The sequence below is a fragment of the Microcaecilia unicolor genome, chromosome 8 (genome assembly GCF_901765095.1).
Source record: "Microcaecilia unicolor chromosome 8, aMicUni1.1, whole genome shotgun sequence".
In the NCBI taxonomy this organism is placed as follows: Eukaryota; Metazoa; Chordata; class Amphibia; order Gymnophiona; family Siphonopidae; genus Microcaecilia; species Microcaecilia unicolor.
In genome coordinates, this window is record NC_044038.1 from 56,542,219 (window position 1) to 56,559,416 (window position 17,198).

Sequence of the window (17,198 nt, forward strand, 5' to 3'; positions counted from 1 at the left end):
GCCTTTATCAACCTGTACAAATCTTTGCAATTAGCTTTTAGAATCCTGTCATCATACCAGCTGTAAACTATACCTATTGTGACAAATAGTACTTAATAAAGAGCCATACAAGTATTATAATTTGTTTTCCTGGAAAAGTTGATTCTAGGGGAAGGGGTGTATTGAAAAACTCCCTCTTTGAAACTTCCATCTCTATTGAAATCTGCCACATTACAGAATTGCTGTATCCATGGCATAGGCCAAGAGCACTGGACTGATGACCTGCAAGACTCTTCCTATTCTCAGTGCTCAGTGAAATACAAAATCTCTCAGTTTCCCTGTTACTGGAAACTGCACACAACACTGGCTGCCTCCCTCATCTTCATGCACTCACAGCTATTAAACCTGCTATAAATGCTTGCTCAGTTGGAGACCAAGCTGCTAGGAGACTGTAAATGGCCTGGCAAACATTGATTTTTTAATTACTCTACTAGGCCACTTTTTTTTTAGTGGCGCTAGGATAAAGAAAAGAGCCTAGAAGAGCAAAGGCTTGCAATGTTCAATATTGACAAAAATCCCTAAAGACCCAAATTCTCCTCAGTTTCACTCACTGTTCTCTCCTTCACTTCTCCCACACTTATTATCCAAACCTGCCATTTTCCAGGTTGCTAACATGCCGCTAACCTGCTCCTCACCATAAATCCCAATTCGCTTAAAAATCCTAGAATTTTTGAACTATCTGTGCAAGTAAACACTCCAGCTAGCAAGTTTTTTTGACAAATTTTAAGTAGAGGAGTGTGGTAGCTGTGTTAGTCCACTCTTAAGGTTATCAATAGAAATCAAACAAAATAAAACATGGAAAAGAAAATAAGATGATACCTTTTTTATTGGACATAGCTTAATACATTTCTTGATTTGCTTTCGAAGGTTGCCCTGATTTCCAATCTGACGAAAAAGGGCAACCTTCGAAAGCTAATCAAGAAATGTATTAAGTTATATCCAATAAAAAAGGTATCATCTTATTTTCTTTTCCATGTTTTATTTTGTTTGATTTCGATTGACAAATTTTGAAATGGAGAGGAAAAACAAGGAAACGGGGCTTGATTTGCCCCTGGTGTTTTTGAGCTTCAAAAAGCAAACATCTTTGAAAATTCAGATTTTTCCCAGGATACAATTCAGGTGTGGAAAAAAAGGAATAATAAAAAATGTTTATTATTTGACACAATAGTAAAAGAAAAATTCAGGAGGCGCAGAAAAGGGAGTATCAGTCAATAATCAAATTAAATGCATTCACCTGCAGTATCGCCCCTGAAGCAGCCCTGCTGGGTGAAACATGGCCGTGTCGGGCACCTTTTTTATCTGGTTATTCCACAAAAAAGGCTTTTTAACAACCCTTCATCCTTCTGTTTATTTGTCATTAATCCTATTGGGACTAGCGGACCCTTGCCCATCTGTTTCTTGCGACTTATAACCACTATATATGGGATCCTTTTACTAAACTACAACAAAAAGTGGTCATACTGCGCCTTTACGTGAGTCTTTTCCGCACACTAAGGTTACCTTTTGCCGCAGCTGGAAAATGGCTGATTTTCCGTTTTAATGGCCATGTACTAATGATGCCACTTTAGCACGTAGCCATTAACAACACCTCCTATTTTGTAGGCAGTAAAGGCTCATGCGTCCTTACCTAATGCTGCTATAATCAGTTAACGCACAGTAATGCAGCTGTGTTGATTAGAACAGACACGCTCACTCTTTGCTGCCAGACATGCCTTAATGGTGAAAAAAAATCATATTTATATTTTAGCACACCGGTAATACGTGCACATGTCCAAAGTACCATGGGACGCGTCAGTACACCTCCATGGTATGCCATGTATGCTACGGTATACCACAGTTTGGTAAATGGGCCCCCACATATTTTTAAAACTTATACAGATAATATTGGGCCAAAAATTTTCCTTGTATTTGTAATGTAATGTTTGAGGGTAAACAATTTCAATTTGTGGAACCTAAACAGCTTAAAGAATTTCTAGATGCTAGAGGTGATGTGAATGTTGTGTGCCCTCCCTAAATTGCAGGCTGGGGGGGTCTGAAAACAGAGGTAGCAACTGTATGATATTTTTCCTTAATGTTTACTAGATATTTGAAATCTTGGAATCATTTTTTTTTTCTTTCTTAATTTGTGGACGGAAAGGCCGTATATCCTTTTTCCTTAAAGTATTTTAGTTTTATTTTTCCTGTAAAATGAATGCCGATTGCATATTCACATTGTTTTGTGATATATTATAAAATATTAATAAAGGATAAATTAAAAAAAATATTGGGCCAAAAATATAGCTGATATTCAGCCAGGAGCACTCGACATTTTGCTGATCACTGCCAGCATTAAACCTGGAAATTCAATTTAGCATTCGGTAAGCTTATGTTGGGCTTATTCAGTGTGATATTCAATGCTTAACTGGCTATGGAACTTTATATCCGCTGTTCTTCCTGTGAAGGATCCTCTATCACCCCAAATCATCCTTTTTGGATCTTTACTATTCCAAAATCATCTGGTTAATTCACAACAAAAAAAACTGCTGAACATTTTCCTTGCTTCTGCACTCAAAATGGTCCTTGCAAACTGGAAAAATAATACTAATGTTAACTCTCACTTTTGGTGGAATTCGATTTTACGAATACACAATATTACCTAAAAGCACATAAAACATAAAAACCTGATTTTAGATAGGATGTGGAGTGAGGAATTAAGATATCCAAGTCATGACATAGAAAATTCCCACCGTATTTTACAAAGGTCCTGCCAAATGCAGAGCCTCTTGTTAAACTCGTATAGGGGTGAGTTGTATATATGATGCAAAAAAAAAAAAAAAATCAGTGCTGAAAAAAAGCACTATTCTATAAACCACGCTTAAGTTAGGCTTGGTTTATAGACTAGCACTTACGACTGGGAATCACGCCTAACTTTAGGAGCAGTCATTTGCACCAACTGAAACATGGTGCAAATGTATGCACCTTTATTATGCGTGTAGCTCCCTCATTGATTAACAACATGCGTAAATGTAAGGAATGCCCCTGTTCCACCTATGACCTTCCCATTTCTTTGCCACCTTTTCAACTTGCGTGCACAATTTAGATGCGGATCTTGAACCTAAATTTACGTGCGTATATTCCAATTAAATCTAATTAGTGCCAATAATTGTTTGTTAAAAAGCCAATTATTGGCGCTATCTAGCTCAAATTGTACGTGCAAATTGGGCACACACCCAAATTTGTGCATGCAATTTTTGGCAACTTTGGACATGCAGGACTGCACATTGATGATTCTCTGTGTCCCACAGGAGCAGCAATTTTAAAAAGCTTTATGTGGGGGAAAAAGTGTGTAACTTCATCCAAGATATGCATGGGAGCAGCTTTTTTTTTAAGTCACTGCTTCCAACAGTATCCCGCCCCTCACCCTTTGACATCCCTGACATCATCCTCCCCCCTTTGGTCCCCCAAGGCATCAATTTCCATATTGCTGCAACCCCCCTCCAACATTAAGCTCCAGAACCATGACATCAGCCAGCATACTCTCTGAGTACCCAAACATCAAGAAACCCTCCTGATAGCCCCTACTTCCACCTTCTTGATCCCATCCCTGGGTTTTACTGGGGACCCTGGTAGTTTTAATAGAAGCAGGAACAATCCACAGTTATGCCTGATCATAGTGGCCCTGGGTTCCAAAATGGCTCTGATTTTAATAACTTTTTTGTATGTGTTACATCTTTTAACTCATACTTAACTGTACACACGTTATTTTATAGGTTTATGTACTTACAATCAAATTTTCTAGGTGCCCAAACAAACTAATTTTATGCTAATGAACATATGCCCCTAATACACAACAGCTTGAAATCAGGCCCTCCCAGAACAAACGTTTAGAAATCAACAGTCAATATCTAAAACTTACATCTAAACAACACCGGTAACTAGTGTAAAGTTTGTAAAGATAGCATTAAATGTAGTGAAGAATAGCAGCAAATGTAAAATCTTGTGTGAAGGGGATTTACTAGAGGCTGTCAAGTCATGCAGGGCCATCCATCACTATTTTTCAAATTCAGGATATTGTTATTTTTATTTGCCTTTGGTAGCAAGTACAATTTTGCTAGCAATTTCCCTACATCTAAAGGGGCTGTGTATTCACCCTAAAATTATTATTGTTCCAATTACACTTAAAAGTCATACAACTTGCCCAGTGCTACACAGGGCCTCATTCAAAGGGACATTTTCTTATTCATATAGGGGTCAATTTCAAGAGAATTTATATGGATACTAGCAGCTCATATTTGTATAAATCCACTATCTGCGAATACTTGGATAGTAGCAGGCTGAATAACTAACCACTCCATCACGATCTGAATAGTGCTCGGGCTGAGTTAGAGTGAAGCGTGGTTGGGAACCACAAAATTTTCCATATAGCAGTAATAGCCACTATCTCCCAAATTCTATATATTGAGACCTAAGTTGTGCATGCAAAACTAGTCGTATTCCGTTTTGTGCATGCAACTTAATTGGCTTAACAAGCCAATCAGCGCCGAGAACTGCCACTAACTGGCTTTAATTATAATTTACATGCACAACTTTCTACGCATATTCTATAAAGTGATGCTCGTAAAGTCTAAGATGCAGATCAAACAAGGGGGCATGGCCCTGGGAGGGAAAGGGTGATTCATGGGCATTCCTAGAATTTACACGTAGTGTTATAGAATATGTCCGTTCCACGCGTAAGTTAGGCATCAGCATTTACACTAGGTTTTAGATGGTGTAAATGGCCGTGACTATAGTAGCAGGAAATGGACACTGGGCGTATTCTATCAACTATGCCTACATTTAAGCATATTCTATAAACTGCGCCTGGTGTAATTTTTTGGCACCGATTTTTTACGTGTCATAAATAAAATCTAGCCCTATATGGATAGTGACCAGTGGTATGCATTAAAATACAAATATTCACCTCTGTTGGCTATCTGTACAGCAGCATTAAATATGCATGTGGAAAAGAGGAACCCAAACTATAACTACGTCATGCAGGGTTCAGCGTTAGGAGTCACAGTCCAAGAAAGGGATCTAGGTGTCATCGTTGATGATACGTTGAAACCTTCTGCTCAATGTGCTGCTGCGACTAGGAAAGCAAATAGAATGTTGGGTATTATTAGGAAAGGGATGGAAAACAAAAATTAGGATATTATTCTGCCATTGTATCGCTCTATGGTGTACTGCACCTCGAGTACTGTGTGCAATTCTGGTCGCCGCACCTCAAAAAAGATATAGTGGAATTAGAAAAGGTGCAGAGAAGGACGACAAAGATGATACAGGGGATGGGACGACTTCCCTATGAGGAAAGGCTGAAGAGGCTGGGGCTCTTCAGCTTGGAGAAAAGGCGGCTGAGGGGAGATATGATAGAAGTCTAAAAGATAATGACTGGAATGGAAAGGGTCAATGTGGAGCGTCTGTTTACGCTTTCCAAAAATACTAGGACACGGGGGCATGTGATGAAGCTGCAGTGTAGTAAATTTAGAACGAATCGGAGGAAATGTTTCTTCACTCAAAGCGTAGTTAGACTCTGGAATTCGTTGCCGGAAAAAGTGGTTAAGGCGGTTGACTTAGCAGATTTTTAAAAAGGGTTGGATAGCTTCCTGGAGGAAAAGGCCATATAATGTTATTGAATGGACGTGGGAAAAATCCACTATTTCTGGGATGGGCGGGACAAATTGTTTGTTCTTTTGGCCGCTGTCGGAGACAGGGTGCTGGGCTCGATGGACCCTCGGTCTTTCCCAGCATGGCGATGCTTATGTACTTATATGTATTATTTTGTACACTCCAAGACTGCCATTTATTAAAGTTACACTGGCCACCAGCACTAAACATTGAATCCATATGCTTTGTATAAGGCCCCTAATGTCAACATAAAACTGTGATCACATTCTGAGCACACAATACTTGTTTTCTAACTATTGGACTACTCCTAATCTATTGAGGCATGTCTGCTTTCCTCTCATTCTTAAACATGGGCAGGTTCTTGGTATGTCTCTTTCATGATCAATCCATTGATTATCAACATTTATCACTGCACGTTAACCACCAGTTGAGATTATGGGGCTCAATTTTGAAACAGAAAAATGCCCAAAAAACAGCACAACGCAGCAGTTGTACTATAAATCGCTATTTTCAAAACTCATTTTTAAGACGTTTTTCTATGCAGTTCATCTAAATCTCAAGGGGACATACTGGAGGTGTGTTTTGGGCGGGATTTGGGCTGGCTTACAGTTTGAACATTTTTCAGCGATAATGGAACATTGTAAAAACTTCCAGGGCAAAAAATAGGATGTTTTTGTCTAGACCTGTTTCAATAACGACTATGTGCCAGATGACCACTGGGGGGGATAAAGGCATGATCCTCACTCAATTCCCCAGTGGTCACTGACCCTCTTCCACACACCCCTAAGAGGTAAAAGTGACAGTATATACCAGGTTCTATGACAGCTGCAGATATAATGGCTATTCCTCTTAGAGCAGCAAGCAGGTCCCTGGAGTAAACTCAGGGCTTTTTTTGAGGGGGTACTTGGGGGTACTGGGTACCGGCACCTTTTCAATTGTCTGCTAAAATTGACCCATGGTCCCCAAGTTTTAATGAAAAAGCTCAGGTTCTACACACAAATTCTGCCTTATCATAGATTCTGTGACTGGTTGCAGGGGGCATGGCTATTGTGGGGTGGGTTCCTCAGTGATCTCCCCACCCCTGAAGGGTGGCCCGGCATTTGAGTACCAGCACCTTTTCACTAGAAAAAACGCACTGAGTAAACTAGTAGTCTGGGGTGCAGTGGACTGTAGAAAAGGGGGTCCCATGCCCATATCCTAATCTAACTGGTACACTTGTGGTGGAAAGTGTGAGCATACCAAAAATCACAAAGTACCTACTAAACCCACATACAGGTGACACCTGCAGATATAAGGGCTATTGTAGTGGTCGTACATTTTTTTGCTATACCTGAAGGGCTCACCATACAATATAAGGGGTTATGACGTGATGTGTACCTGGGATCTTTTATGTGAAGTTCACTGCAGAGCCCCCTAGGCTGTCCCATCGCTCTGCTGGGATGTCTGTGTGGCTACTCTAGTAGGACTGCTGGCTCCCAGACATCCCAATGGCTTGTTTTTCAGTGTTTTTCCCATGGACGTTTTTTGTTTGAAAAAATGACATAAGTACATAAGTATTGCCATACTGGGAAAGACCAAAGGTCCATCGAGCCCAGCATCCTGTTTCCAACAGTGCCAATCCAGGTCACAGATACCCGGTAAGATCCCAAAAATGTACAAAACATTTTATACTGCTTATCCCAGAAATAGTGGATTTTCCCCAAGTCCATTTAATATCAGTCTATGGACTTTTCCTTTAGGAAGCCGTCCAAACCTTTTTAAAACTCCGCTAAGCTAACCGCCTTTACCACATTCACTGGCAATGAATTCCAGAGTTTAATTACACGTTGAGTGAAGAAAATGTTTCTCCGATTTGTTTTAAATTTACTACATTGTAGCTCCATTGCATGCCCCCTAGTCCTAGTATTTTTGGAAAGCGTGATCAGACGCTAAAAGAAAGATGCACTGAGCACAAAAACATCTAAAATTGGACAAGTTTCAAACCAAAAATATAGACATTTGTTTGAAAATGACCATGTTTGGCACTGGAGTTTTAGACATTATTTGCAAAACGTCCAGAACTGGATTTGGACATCATACCAAAAATGCCCCTCTATGTCTCTCTTTTCAGAGGACATGTCTAAACATTACAAATGGGTATCAGCATCACACTACCATCTAAGAAAGCTTTCAACAACTAATACAAACACTCAAGAGCAGCTAGCATTAACTTCTCACAAATGTTTCAGGCTTAAAACATTAGTTGCTGTGTCAGGAAGTTTACACAAGAGATTGCTCTTACAAGGATAAGATAGCCACTTATCTGCAGCTCATTAGCTGCCATTTGACCAAAGCAAACATGCGGACTCCAGGTGTAGTGTCACAACTCTTGCCTGTAAATAAGCATCTTATTTTATCTGCATGCTCAGAACTTATATGTGCTTGCTATAAGCACTTCAATTAGGTTGCCAAAGCATTACAGTCCTGACCTATAGAACTCTTGGTGTGCCTACACTGTTCCCCACACCCAGTGTTACCAATGCAGTTGAATTTTATTTATTTATTTGTTTGTTACATTTGTATCCCACATTTCCCCACCTATTTGCAGGCTCAATGTGGCTTACATAGTACTGTAAACGCGTTCGCCACTTCCGGTATTAACAAATACAGTAATGCTGTGTTAGAATAAGGCTTGTGTGTACAGACACATTAGGGAATCGAAGAGAGGAAGAGTTATTATATTATATTTATTTATTTGTTGCATTTGTAGCCCACATTTTCCCACCAATTTGCAGGCTCAATGTGGCTTACATTATGCCGTAATGGCGATCGCCATTTCCGCATAGAGAATTACAAGTGGTATTGCATTAAGGCGCATAAATGGTAAAGTAGAATACAAAAGTGGTATTGCATTGAAGTTCCAGAATGATAGAGTGAATTATAAAATAAGTTAGATAATCATATATGTCCATTATGAGCTTTGGTTCCGTTGTGTTGTCCTTCAAAACGTCTTGTTATACCAACAGAGGATGATCTACTAATCAGGGGCTATTCATTTTGATGACTCTGTATATATATTTCACTTAAGATCAGATTTATACCCATATCTGCAGCTATGAACAACTATAGCACAGAAACGACTGTCACCAAACTAAGGGGTCCTTGTACTAAGCTGCAGGAAAAAGGGCCCTACCGCAGCGGGTAAAAAGCCCCCCCTCCTCCCAAAAAAGCCATGCAGTAACATAACCCTTACAGCATGGCCATGCAGCAAGGAGCACTTACCACCTTCCACTGAGGTTGCGGTAAGGGCTCCTGTGGTAACCCGGCAGTAACCAGGTAGCGCGTGACGATGCCAGATTACCGCCATGCTAGAGAAAAAAATTTGTTTCCGGAGTGCCTGAAATGGGGCACGCTCCAGCCGGAACTACCACCAGCGGCCGCGTTGGGTGGGCGGTAGTTGCGATTTAGCGTACTATAAGCCCGCATTGGGCTTACCGCCGCTTTGTAAAAGACCCCTTATGAGCCTTCTTTCTACGTCACAAGCTCAGTAGTTTTCCACATTCCATTTTAATAAATACTCCAGAACTTACTTTGTCTGCTGCAAGTCCTTCTTGTCTGCTGATCCAAGACTCTATAAAAAAAAAAAAGAAAGCAAGATGTTTGAGCTTCTTCTCTTTCAACTGTCAAATGTCAACTCATCAAAGTACAAGAAACGGCTGAGGATTAAACATCCAGCATCATCACTGAATAACAGAGAGCAAAAGAGAGGGTAAGTGGGAGTTACAGTGGGTGGAAAATTATACATATGTGTGTGTGTGGCTTTTTTTCTACATTGTGTGTATAAGAATCAGTCAAGTGTTCAAGTAACTTAAGATAAATGCATTTAATATTTCCAAGTCTATTATCTGTTATTAGTTTAAGAAAACCTCTGTAGAAGACATGTTTACCTAATCCTACCATAGCCAAGATAATGTTCAAGCACCTTTTTGACCTCATTTGCAACTTCCTTTAAATTAATCCCCTTGTTTTCTTACTCCTGTTACTCTATTTTATCTATGTGTTCCATCTTTGCTTACACCCTTTTCTATTAAAATATTTTATTGCGCATTGCATTGACATTGTACAATACTTTGTATTGTTGTTTGAATATTTTTACTGCTGTAATTGTCTATTGCTTATGTTTGACTTATTCTTGCTGTACAGTGCCTTGAGTGAATTCCTTCAAAAAAGCAGTAAATAAATCCTAATAAATAAATAAACAGCTGGTGCATGATATACATTTAGGATTAAATTCAATAAATGGTTCTGCTTGGGTAGGGGAGGGTGGATTGGGAATAGACGTTATCCTTTCAAAGATTACCTGGGGTCATAAGAGTCCAGACACCGGGTCATCTCAGTTGTTTGTTTAAGGTACGGGTAAAGATACGGTTGGGGAGAGGGGGGTAATCCTGCATACAACTGTTAAACTTGAATGGAAAATAGGGTTGTGGGGTAGGAGGGTAGTGGGAGATTTCTCACAAAAAATAAAAGGGATCATATGATACCCATTTTTTTGCTGTAAGATGTTATTGCTTGTTACTGTTATGCTTGCTCATTGTCATGTAACCGCTTCATGTCTTTGTCTAGACTTGTTGTTTCATTGTTAGATTTATTATTTATTTAGATTTTGCTCACACCGTTTTTCAGTAGTAGCTCACTGTGAGTTACATTCAGGTACACTGGATATTTCTCTGTCCCAGCAGGGCTCACAATCTAAGTTTGTACCTGAGGCAATGGAGGGTTAAGTGACTTGCCCAAGATCACAAGGACCAGCAGTGGGATTTGAACTGGCCACCTCTGGATGTCAAGACTGGTGCTCTAACCACTAGGCCACTCCTGAATAGAAACCATTAAACCTTAAATTCAATAAATGGTGCCTAAAAAACTGGAACCAAAAATATAGCATTTAGTGCCATTCTATAAATGGCACTGAAAACTAGGCACCGTTTATAGAACAGCAACAGGAACTACGACTACTTTTAGGCACGACCATTTACACCAACGAAACCCTAGTGTAAATCCCCAAGCCTAAATTAGGTGCGGATCCTCTTTATTCTATAACAGCGTGCACAAATTGTGGGAAGGCCCCTGATCCACCCATGACATTCCCATGGCCCCACTCACTTTTTAGATCCATGCGTAAATTTTACTTGCAGATCCAGCCATGTAAATTTATTGCACAAATTTGAATTAATGCCAATTTGAAGAGATCATTGATTTTTAGGGCTCAATCACCAGCGCTAACTGGCTACTTATTCAATTAAATTGTCCATTGCAAATTGGGTAAGCACCCAAATTTACACATGCAATTTTTAAAGCCATTTATAGAATTTGGGGGTTAGATGGTTAGAGTTTATTATTTATAATCTGCCTTTATCCAAGGCAGAATTCACAGGAATGTACATAATCATAAAAACTAACAAAAATACAAATAGTGCAAAACTAAGGGCCCTGTTTACTAAGATATGCTAGTGTTTCTAGCGTGTGCTAAAACTTAGCGCACACTAACCATGTAGATGCCCATAGAAATATAGGCATCTAATGCTTAGCATGTCTTAAAAACGATAGCGTGCCTCTAGCGCGGCTTAGTAAACAGGGCCCTAAATTTAACAGCGACATAAACTGTTCAGTTCAACAGGTAGATGATTATGGAAAGGTATAAAGTCTAGCAAGACAAATGGTTCTTCAATAACTTTTTAAAAGAGGTCACATTGCTCTGTTGCTTAATTTCCATTAGCAATTTGTTCCACTCATAGGACTAGATTGTACAAATGGTGCCTAAAAAAATCAGCGCCCAAACAAATAGCGCTTAGTGCCAGGGGTGTAGCCACGGGCAGACCTGGACGGGCCCAGGCCCAGCCACTTTCCCTCCAGGCCTGCCCGCCCGCCCACCCAACATCCCCTCGCCCGGGGTTTAAATCTTTTTTACCTCCGTCAAAGCTGCCACATCACTGAAAGCCCTGCCCATCAAGCCTTCCCTACGTGAGTTCGTTCCCTCAGAGTCCCGCCTTCTGATGTCATTTCCTCTTTCTGCGAGGGCGGGACTCTGAGGGAACAAACTCAGGAAGGGAAGGCTAAGACGGGCAGGGCTTTCAATGACGTGGCCGCTTCGATGGAGGTAATAAAAAAAAAGATTTAAACCACACAGGGTGCTGTGGCAGGAAGAAAAAGGGGAATGTTGGGGAGAGAAGAGGGCAGGCAGGTGGAATGGAATGGGAGGGGAGGATGGGGGCAAAGGAGAATCACTGGACATGGATGGGAGTGGAAGGGGAGGGCAGGGGAGAGAGGAGGATCGCTGGCTATGGATGGATGGGGGCAGGGGAGAGAAGAGAATCGCTGGGTATAGATGGCTGAAGGGGGGGCAGGGGAGAGAAGAGAATCGCTGGGTATGGATGGATGGGGGGCAGGGGACAGAAGAGAATCGCTGGGTATGGATGGCTGGAGGGGGAGCAGAGGAGAGAAGAGAATCGCTGGGTATGGATGGCTGGAGGGGGAGCAGAGGAGAGAAGAGAATCGCTGGGTATGGATGGCTGGAGGGGGAGCAGGGGAGATAAGAGAATTGCTGGGTATGGATGGATAGAGGGGGGGGCAGGGGAGAGAAGAGAATTGCTGGGTATGGATGGATAGAGGGGGCATGGGAGAGAAGAGAATTGCTGGGTATGGATGGATAGAGGGGGCATGGGAGAGAAGAGAATTGCTTGGTATGGATGGATGGAGGGGGTAGGGGCGAGAAGAGAATTGCTGGGTATGGATGGATGGAGAGTGTTAGGGGCGAGAAGAGAATTGCTGGGTATGGATGGATAGAGGGGGTTAGGGGCGAGAAGAGAATTGCTGGGTATGGATGGATAGAGGAGGCAGGGGAGAGAAGAGAATTGCTGGGTATGGATGAATGGAGGGAGCAGGGGAGAAAAGAGAATTGCTAGGTATGGATGGATGGAGGGGACAGTGGAGTGAAGAGAATTGCTGGGTATGGATGGATAGAGGGGGGCAGGAGACAGAAGAGAATTGCTGGGTATGGATGGATAGAGGGAGGGGAGGGGAGAAGATAGTTGCTGGACATGGGTGGATGGAGGGGAGGGCAAGGGAGAGGAGGGTTGCTGGACATGGATGGAAGAGAGAGAAGGGAGAGAGAAGAAATGCTGGACATGGATGGAGGGGAGGGAAGAGTGAGGAATGAGATGAGGGAAAAGGAAGAGAGGAGAAAAACTGCACATGGATGAAGAAAATAGGCAGAAGCTGGATCCACTGGACAGTCAAGTCTGCGGAGGACCCAGCTTTTACTGACAGATGTAGGACAAGAAACGAAGAAGAAAGGCGGAAAGTAAAGAAATAAATGGAAAGGAAGCCCTAGAAACGGAGTTAAGAGTACAGATAGCAGCAGAATCGGATACTGGGCCAGCATGATCAGAAAAACAAAGTCACCAGACAACAAAGGTAGAAAAAATCATTTTATTTTCATTATAGTGTTTGGAATATGTCCACTTTGAGAATCAGGTGCTCAACATTAAACGTTTATATTTATTTACTTATTTATGGCATTTTATCCCACATTAAACATGAATTAGATTGGAACCTGGGATCATTTAATTTTATTTTTCCTGGCGAGAGTAATGCATTGCCCCCCCAGGCTCTCTCCCCGGCTATAGCCAGCTCTGCAATTTTGAGGGGAGGTGCAGAGGTGGACTGGAGAGAGAGCCTGTTGTTAAACATTTACCAGCACACCACTGTCTAGTGCCTACCCATCCAACCTGTTGGCCCACCCAAAAATTGCCTTCTGGCTATGCCACTGCTTAGTGCTATTCTATAAATCACACTTACAGTTAGACACAGTTTATAGAATAGCGCTTAGCGCCGGGAACCACAACTACATTTAGGTGCAACCATTTACACTAATGAAAACCTGGTTCTGATCCCCCTAATTCTATAAAAAGGCAAATAAATGTTAGGAATTCCTCCAACCTGCTCATGCTCCTCCCATGGCCATGCCACCTTTTCAGATCCTTGCACTAGAATGTACGCATACATCTTTATAGAACACTCCTAAAAAGATGCGCAAATAAATTCTAATTATTGCCAATTAGTGCCAATAATTGTTTGCTATTGCCCAATTATCAGTGCTGATTGGCTTGTTATTCAATTAAGTTGCACGCGCAATTAGATGTGCATCTAAAATTTATTTATTTATTTTATTTATTTGTTACATTTGCATCCCACATAGTACCGGAGAGGCGTTTGCAGACTCCGGTGAGAATACAAAGTGATGTTGTGGCATGATGAAGTTCATGTGGCATAGCCACATTAGGGAAACATACATCGGAAGAGTTGCGTTTTGTCCATTACGTACTTTAGTTTTGTTGTGTTGCAGGGATCAGGCATTTAAGTTGGATCGGTGGGGTCTGCCTTTTTGAACAGGTTAGTTTTTAGTGCGCGTAACTCAAACTGCCATACATAGAATCCGGAGGATAAGGACCAGCAACCGAAAAAGTGAATTTCCTTGTCTGGCCAAGTCGTAAATGCTGTAAATCAGGCACTACAGGTCCACAGATATTTGCAGAGTGCAGGGCTCGTGAAGGGGTGTAATGTTGCAAGCTCTTACAGAAATGAGTCCTGGTAATCCCAAATGGACTAGCAGAAATAATTTAAATTTAATGTAATATATGACAGGTAGCCAATGGAATGCAACAAAATAAACTATAGCATGCTCAAATTTAGACAATCTATATGAAAGTGATACTGCAGAATTTTGCACAGTTTGCAATGATTGAATACAAGAGGCTGCTAAACCCAAGTATGCAATATTGCAATAATCCATCCCATTTAATATCAATGATTGCAAAACTTTCTTAATGTCAGGGCTAGGTAACAAAGGATGTAATTTACTTAACAAACGCAACAAAGTAGGAGTTTCTAGTCATCAGCTGCACCTGTGATTTGAATGACAAACAAGAGTCTACCAGAATCCCAAGGTTACGTATCTGATGGGATATCCTTACAGCAGTACCAGAAAGGAAAAACTCTGGTGGAAGGGTTGAGATTGGATCATGAGTAAGTAATAGCAATTCAGTTTTTGAGTCATTTAACAACAGTGCAGTACCATTTATACAGGCTGATATACCCTCAAAAACTCCCTGCAAGTGTGCTACCGTATTAGAAACAGATGTTGTTAGCAGAAGAAAAAATTGAATGTCATCTACCTATATGTGGTAGGAAACCCCGAATGATTGCAACAAGTGTTATAATAGAAGCAAATACGGGTTAAATAAAACTGCACACAATTAAGAACCCTGTGTGTCCCGTTCCCCGGTCCTACCTGCGCTCCGGTGGTAGGGGGCGATGATTGGCGGCCCTCGCGACGCCCGGGGCTGCGAGGGTGGACCTCCGGGGAGGCCGACGCTGCCGCGGGTCGGGCAGAGACCGGCGACCCGCTGGAGCGAGCGCCGGCCTCGGAGAGCGGGGCGTTGTGCCGGCCAAGATGGCGGTGCCGGCATCGACGCCTCCCGGGGCGGACCAGCGCGGAGGCTCCGCCCACCTCACGCCGGATTGGCGCGCCGGGCCCTAAACCCCGCCTGGAGGGCGGGCCGGCCAATCCCGAGGCTCCATCGCCTCCTGGGGCCGGGTTGGTTGGTTCCTCTCCCGGGAAGGGGGCGGGACGGCACGATATTTAAACCCGAGGACAAGGGGAACTCACTGCTTCCGTTTCTATGTATGCTGAAGCCGGTACAGTGGTTTTCCCGGTGCTGCTTGCTGGCCGTCCTTGCCAGCCATCATTCAGAGACTGTACTACTTGCTGGCCGTCCTTGCCAGCCATCGTGCAGAGATTGGGCTACTTGCTGGCCGCCCTTGCCAGCCACCGTGCAGAGATTGTGCTACTTGTTGGCCGCCCTTGCCAGCCACCGTGCAGAGATTGTGCTACTTGCTGGCCGCCCTTGCCAGCCACCGTGCAGAGATTGTGCTACTTGCTGGCCATCCTTGCCAGCCATCATTTAGAGACTGTGCGACTTGCTGGCCATCCTTGCCAGCCATCATTCAGAGACTGTGCTACTTGCTGGCCGCCCTTGCCAGCCACCGTGCAGAGATTGTGCTATTTGCTGGCCGTCCTTGCCAGCCATCATTCAGAGACTGTGCTGCTTGCTGGCCACCCTTACCAGCCATCATTCAGAGACTGTGCTGTTTGCTGGCCGCCCTTGCCAGCCACCGTCCAGAGATTGTGCTACTTGCTAGCCGTCCGGCTAGCCATCATTCAGAGACTGTGCTATTTGCTGGCCGCCATTGCCAGCATCATCCAGAGACAGTGCTTCTTACCCTTTCGGAGTGCTAGCCGCCCTCGCTAGCTGCCATTTAGAGACTGCGTTACTGACTACCAGCCAGGTCAGCCGTCACCCCGCGGTTCCAGCAGTCCTGCTGGCCGCCTGCAGCTGAGGGCTCAACCCTTGGTGAATGGCGGCTGCCGCGGATGAAGATTCGGGGTGCTCGGCTGTCCTCTGAGGCCTTGCGGGGCCTTAGGGAACCTAAGGGCTCACCACTAGAAACAGGACACTGTGGGACTTCGGTGCTAAACGATCATACTGTAGACAGCTGCTCACCTATGCACACCTCTTGAGTCCTTTCAGTCAGGGAGGACTCAAACCATTTCAATACAGTTCTGGCAAGGCCACAGACACACACAAGCAATTTAATAAAATCTGGTGATCAAGCATATCAAAGGCTGAAGATATATCAATAAAAACAAGAAAATAGTTGACATGTTGATCTACTTCAACCATAGTAGCAGCTACACGTTTCAGTACTGTGAGCCTTGCGGAAACCATACTGCAATGGATCCAAAATCGAGGTTCGAGTTAAATATACATCCATTTGGGAATAAACTGCCTTTTCTATAACTTTGGCCAACACAGGATAGGATGAAAATTAGAAAGTGTGTTAAATCCCAAAGCAGGATTTCTTTTAAAACCATACGTACAGTAGCCACTTTCAACTCATCAGGAAAAACTCCACTTGTCAATATTAAATTCACAATAGCAGTTAATGCGGGGACAATTATCCCATCCATTTCTCTTAATAATTGAGGATTACAGGCATCACCTGAAGATACAATAGGTTGACATAAGTTCAAATTGGACCTCACCTCCTCATTAACTACCTCAAATTCCTTCCAGTGATCCACACAATGAAGAGGAAATTCCTTTAGTGATTGTTCAGCTGGGAGGGAATCAATTAACTGCTGAATTTTTGAATAAAAAAAAACATACAAAAATCTTCAGGGGAGAAAAAGGAACATAACTCAAGAGATCTTTTTTCCTGCATCAAAGATCGCACAACAGTACAATGTTTTTTAGGACATTTTAATTTTATAAGAGGTTACCTGTACATGAAGACCTAGTTTAAGTTTATTTTATAAAGAAACATAGGCACATGTGTGTCACTATAAAATACTGGCACAAATCTTGCAGAAATAGCAGATGGATTGAAGCCATGGACATTTACTTCTACTATTGAAA

General features: G+C 42.5%; 1 protein-coding gene across 1 annotated transcript in view; it reads right to left on the reverse strand.

The window, feature by feature from the left end:
• Window positions 1-17,198, reverse strand: part of LOC115476518 (ankyrin repeat and fibronectin type-III domain-containing protein 1-like) — a 1,054,756-nt gene that overhangs the window by 386,734 nt on the left and 650,824 nt on the right. The window contains exon 5 of the mRNA XM_030212932.1: window positions 9,252-9,292. Within this exon, the coding sequence (XP_030068792.1) occupies window positions 9,252-9,292 (41 nt within the window). The remainder of the gene's footprint in view (window positions 1-9,251; window positions 9,293-17,198) is intronic.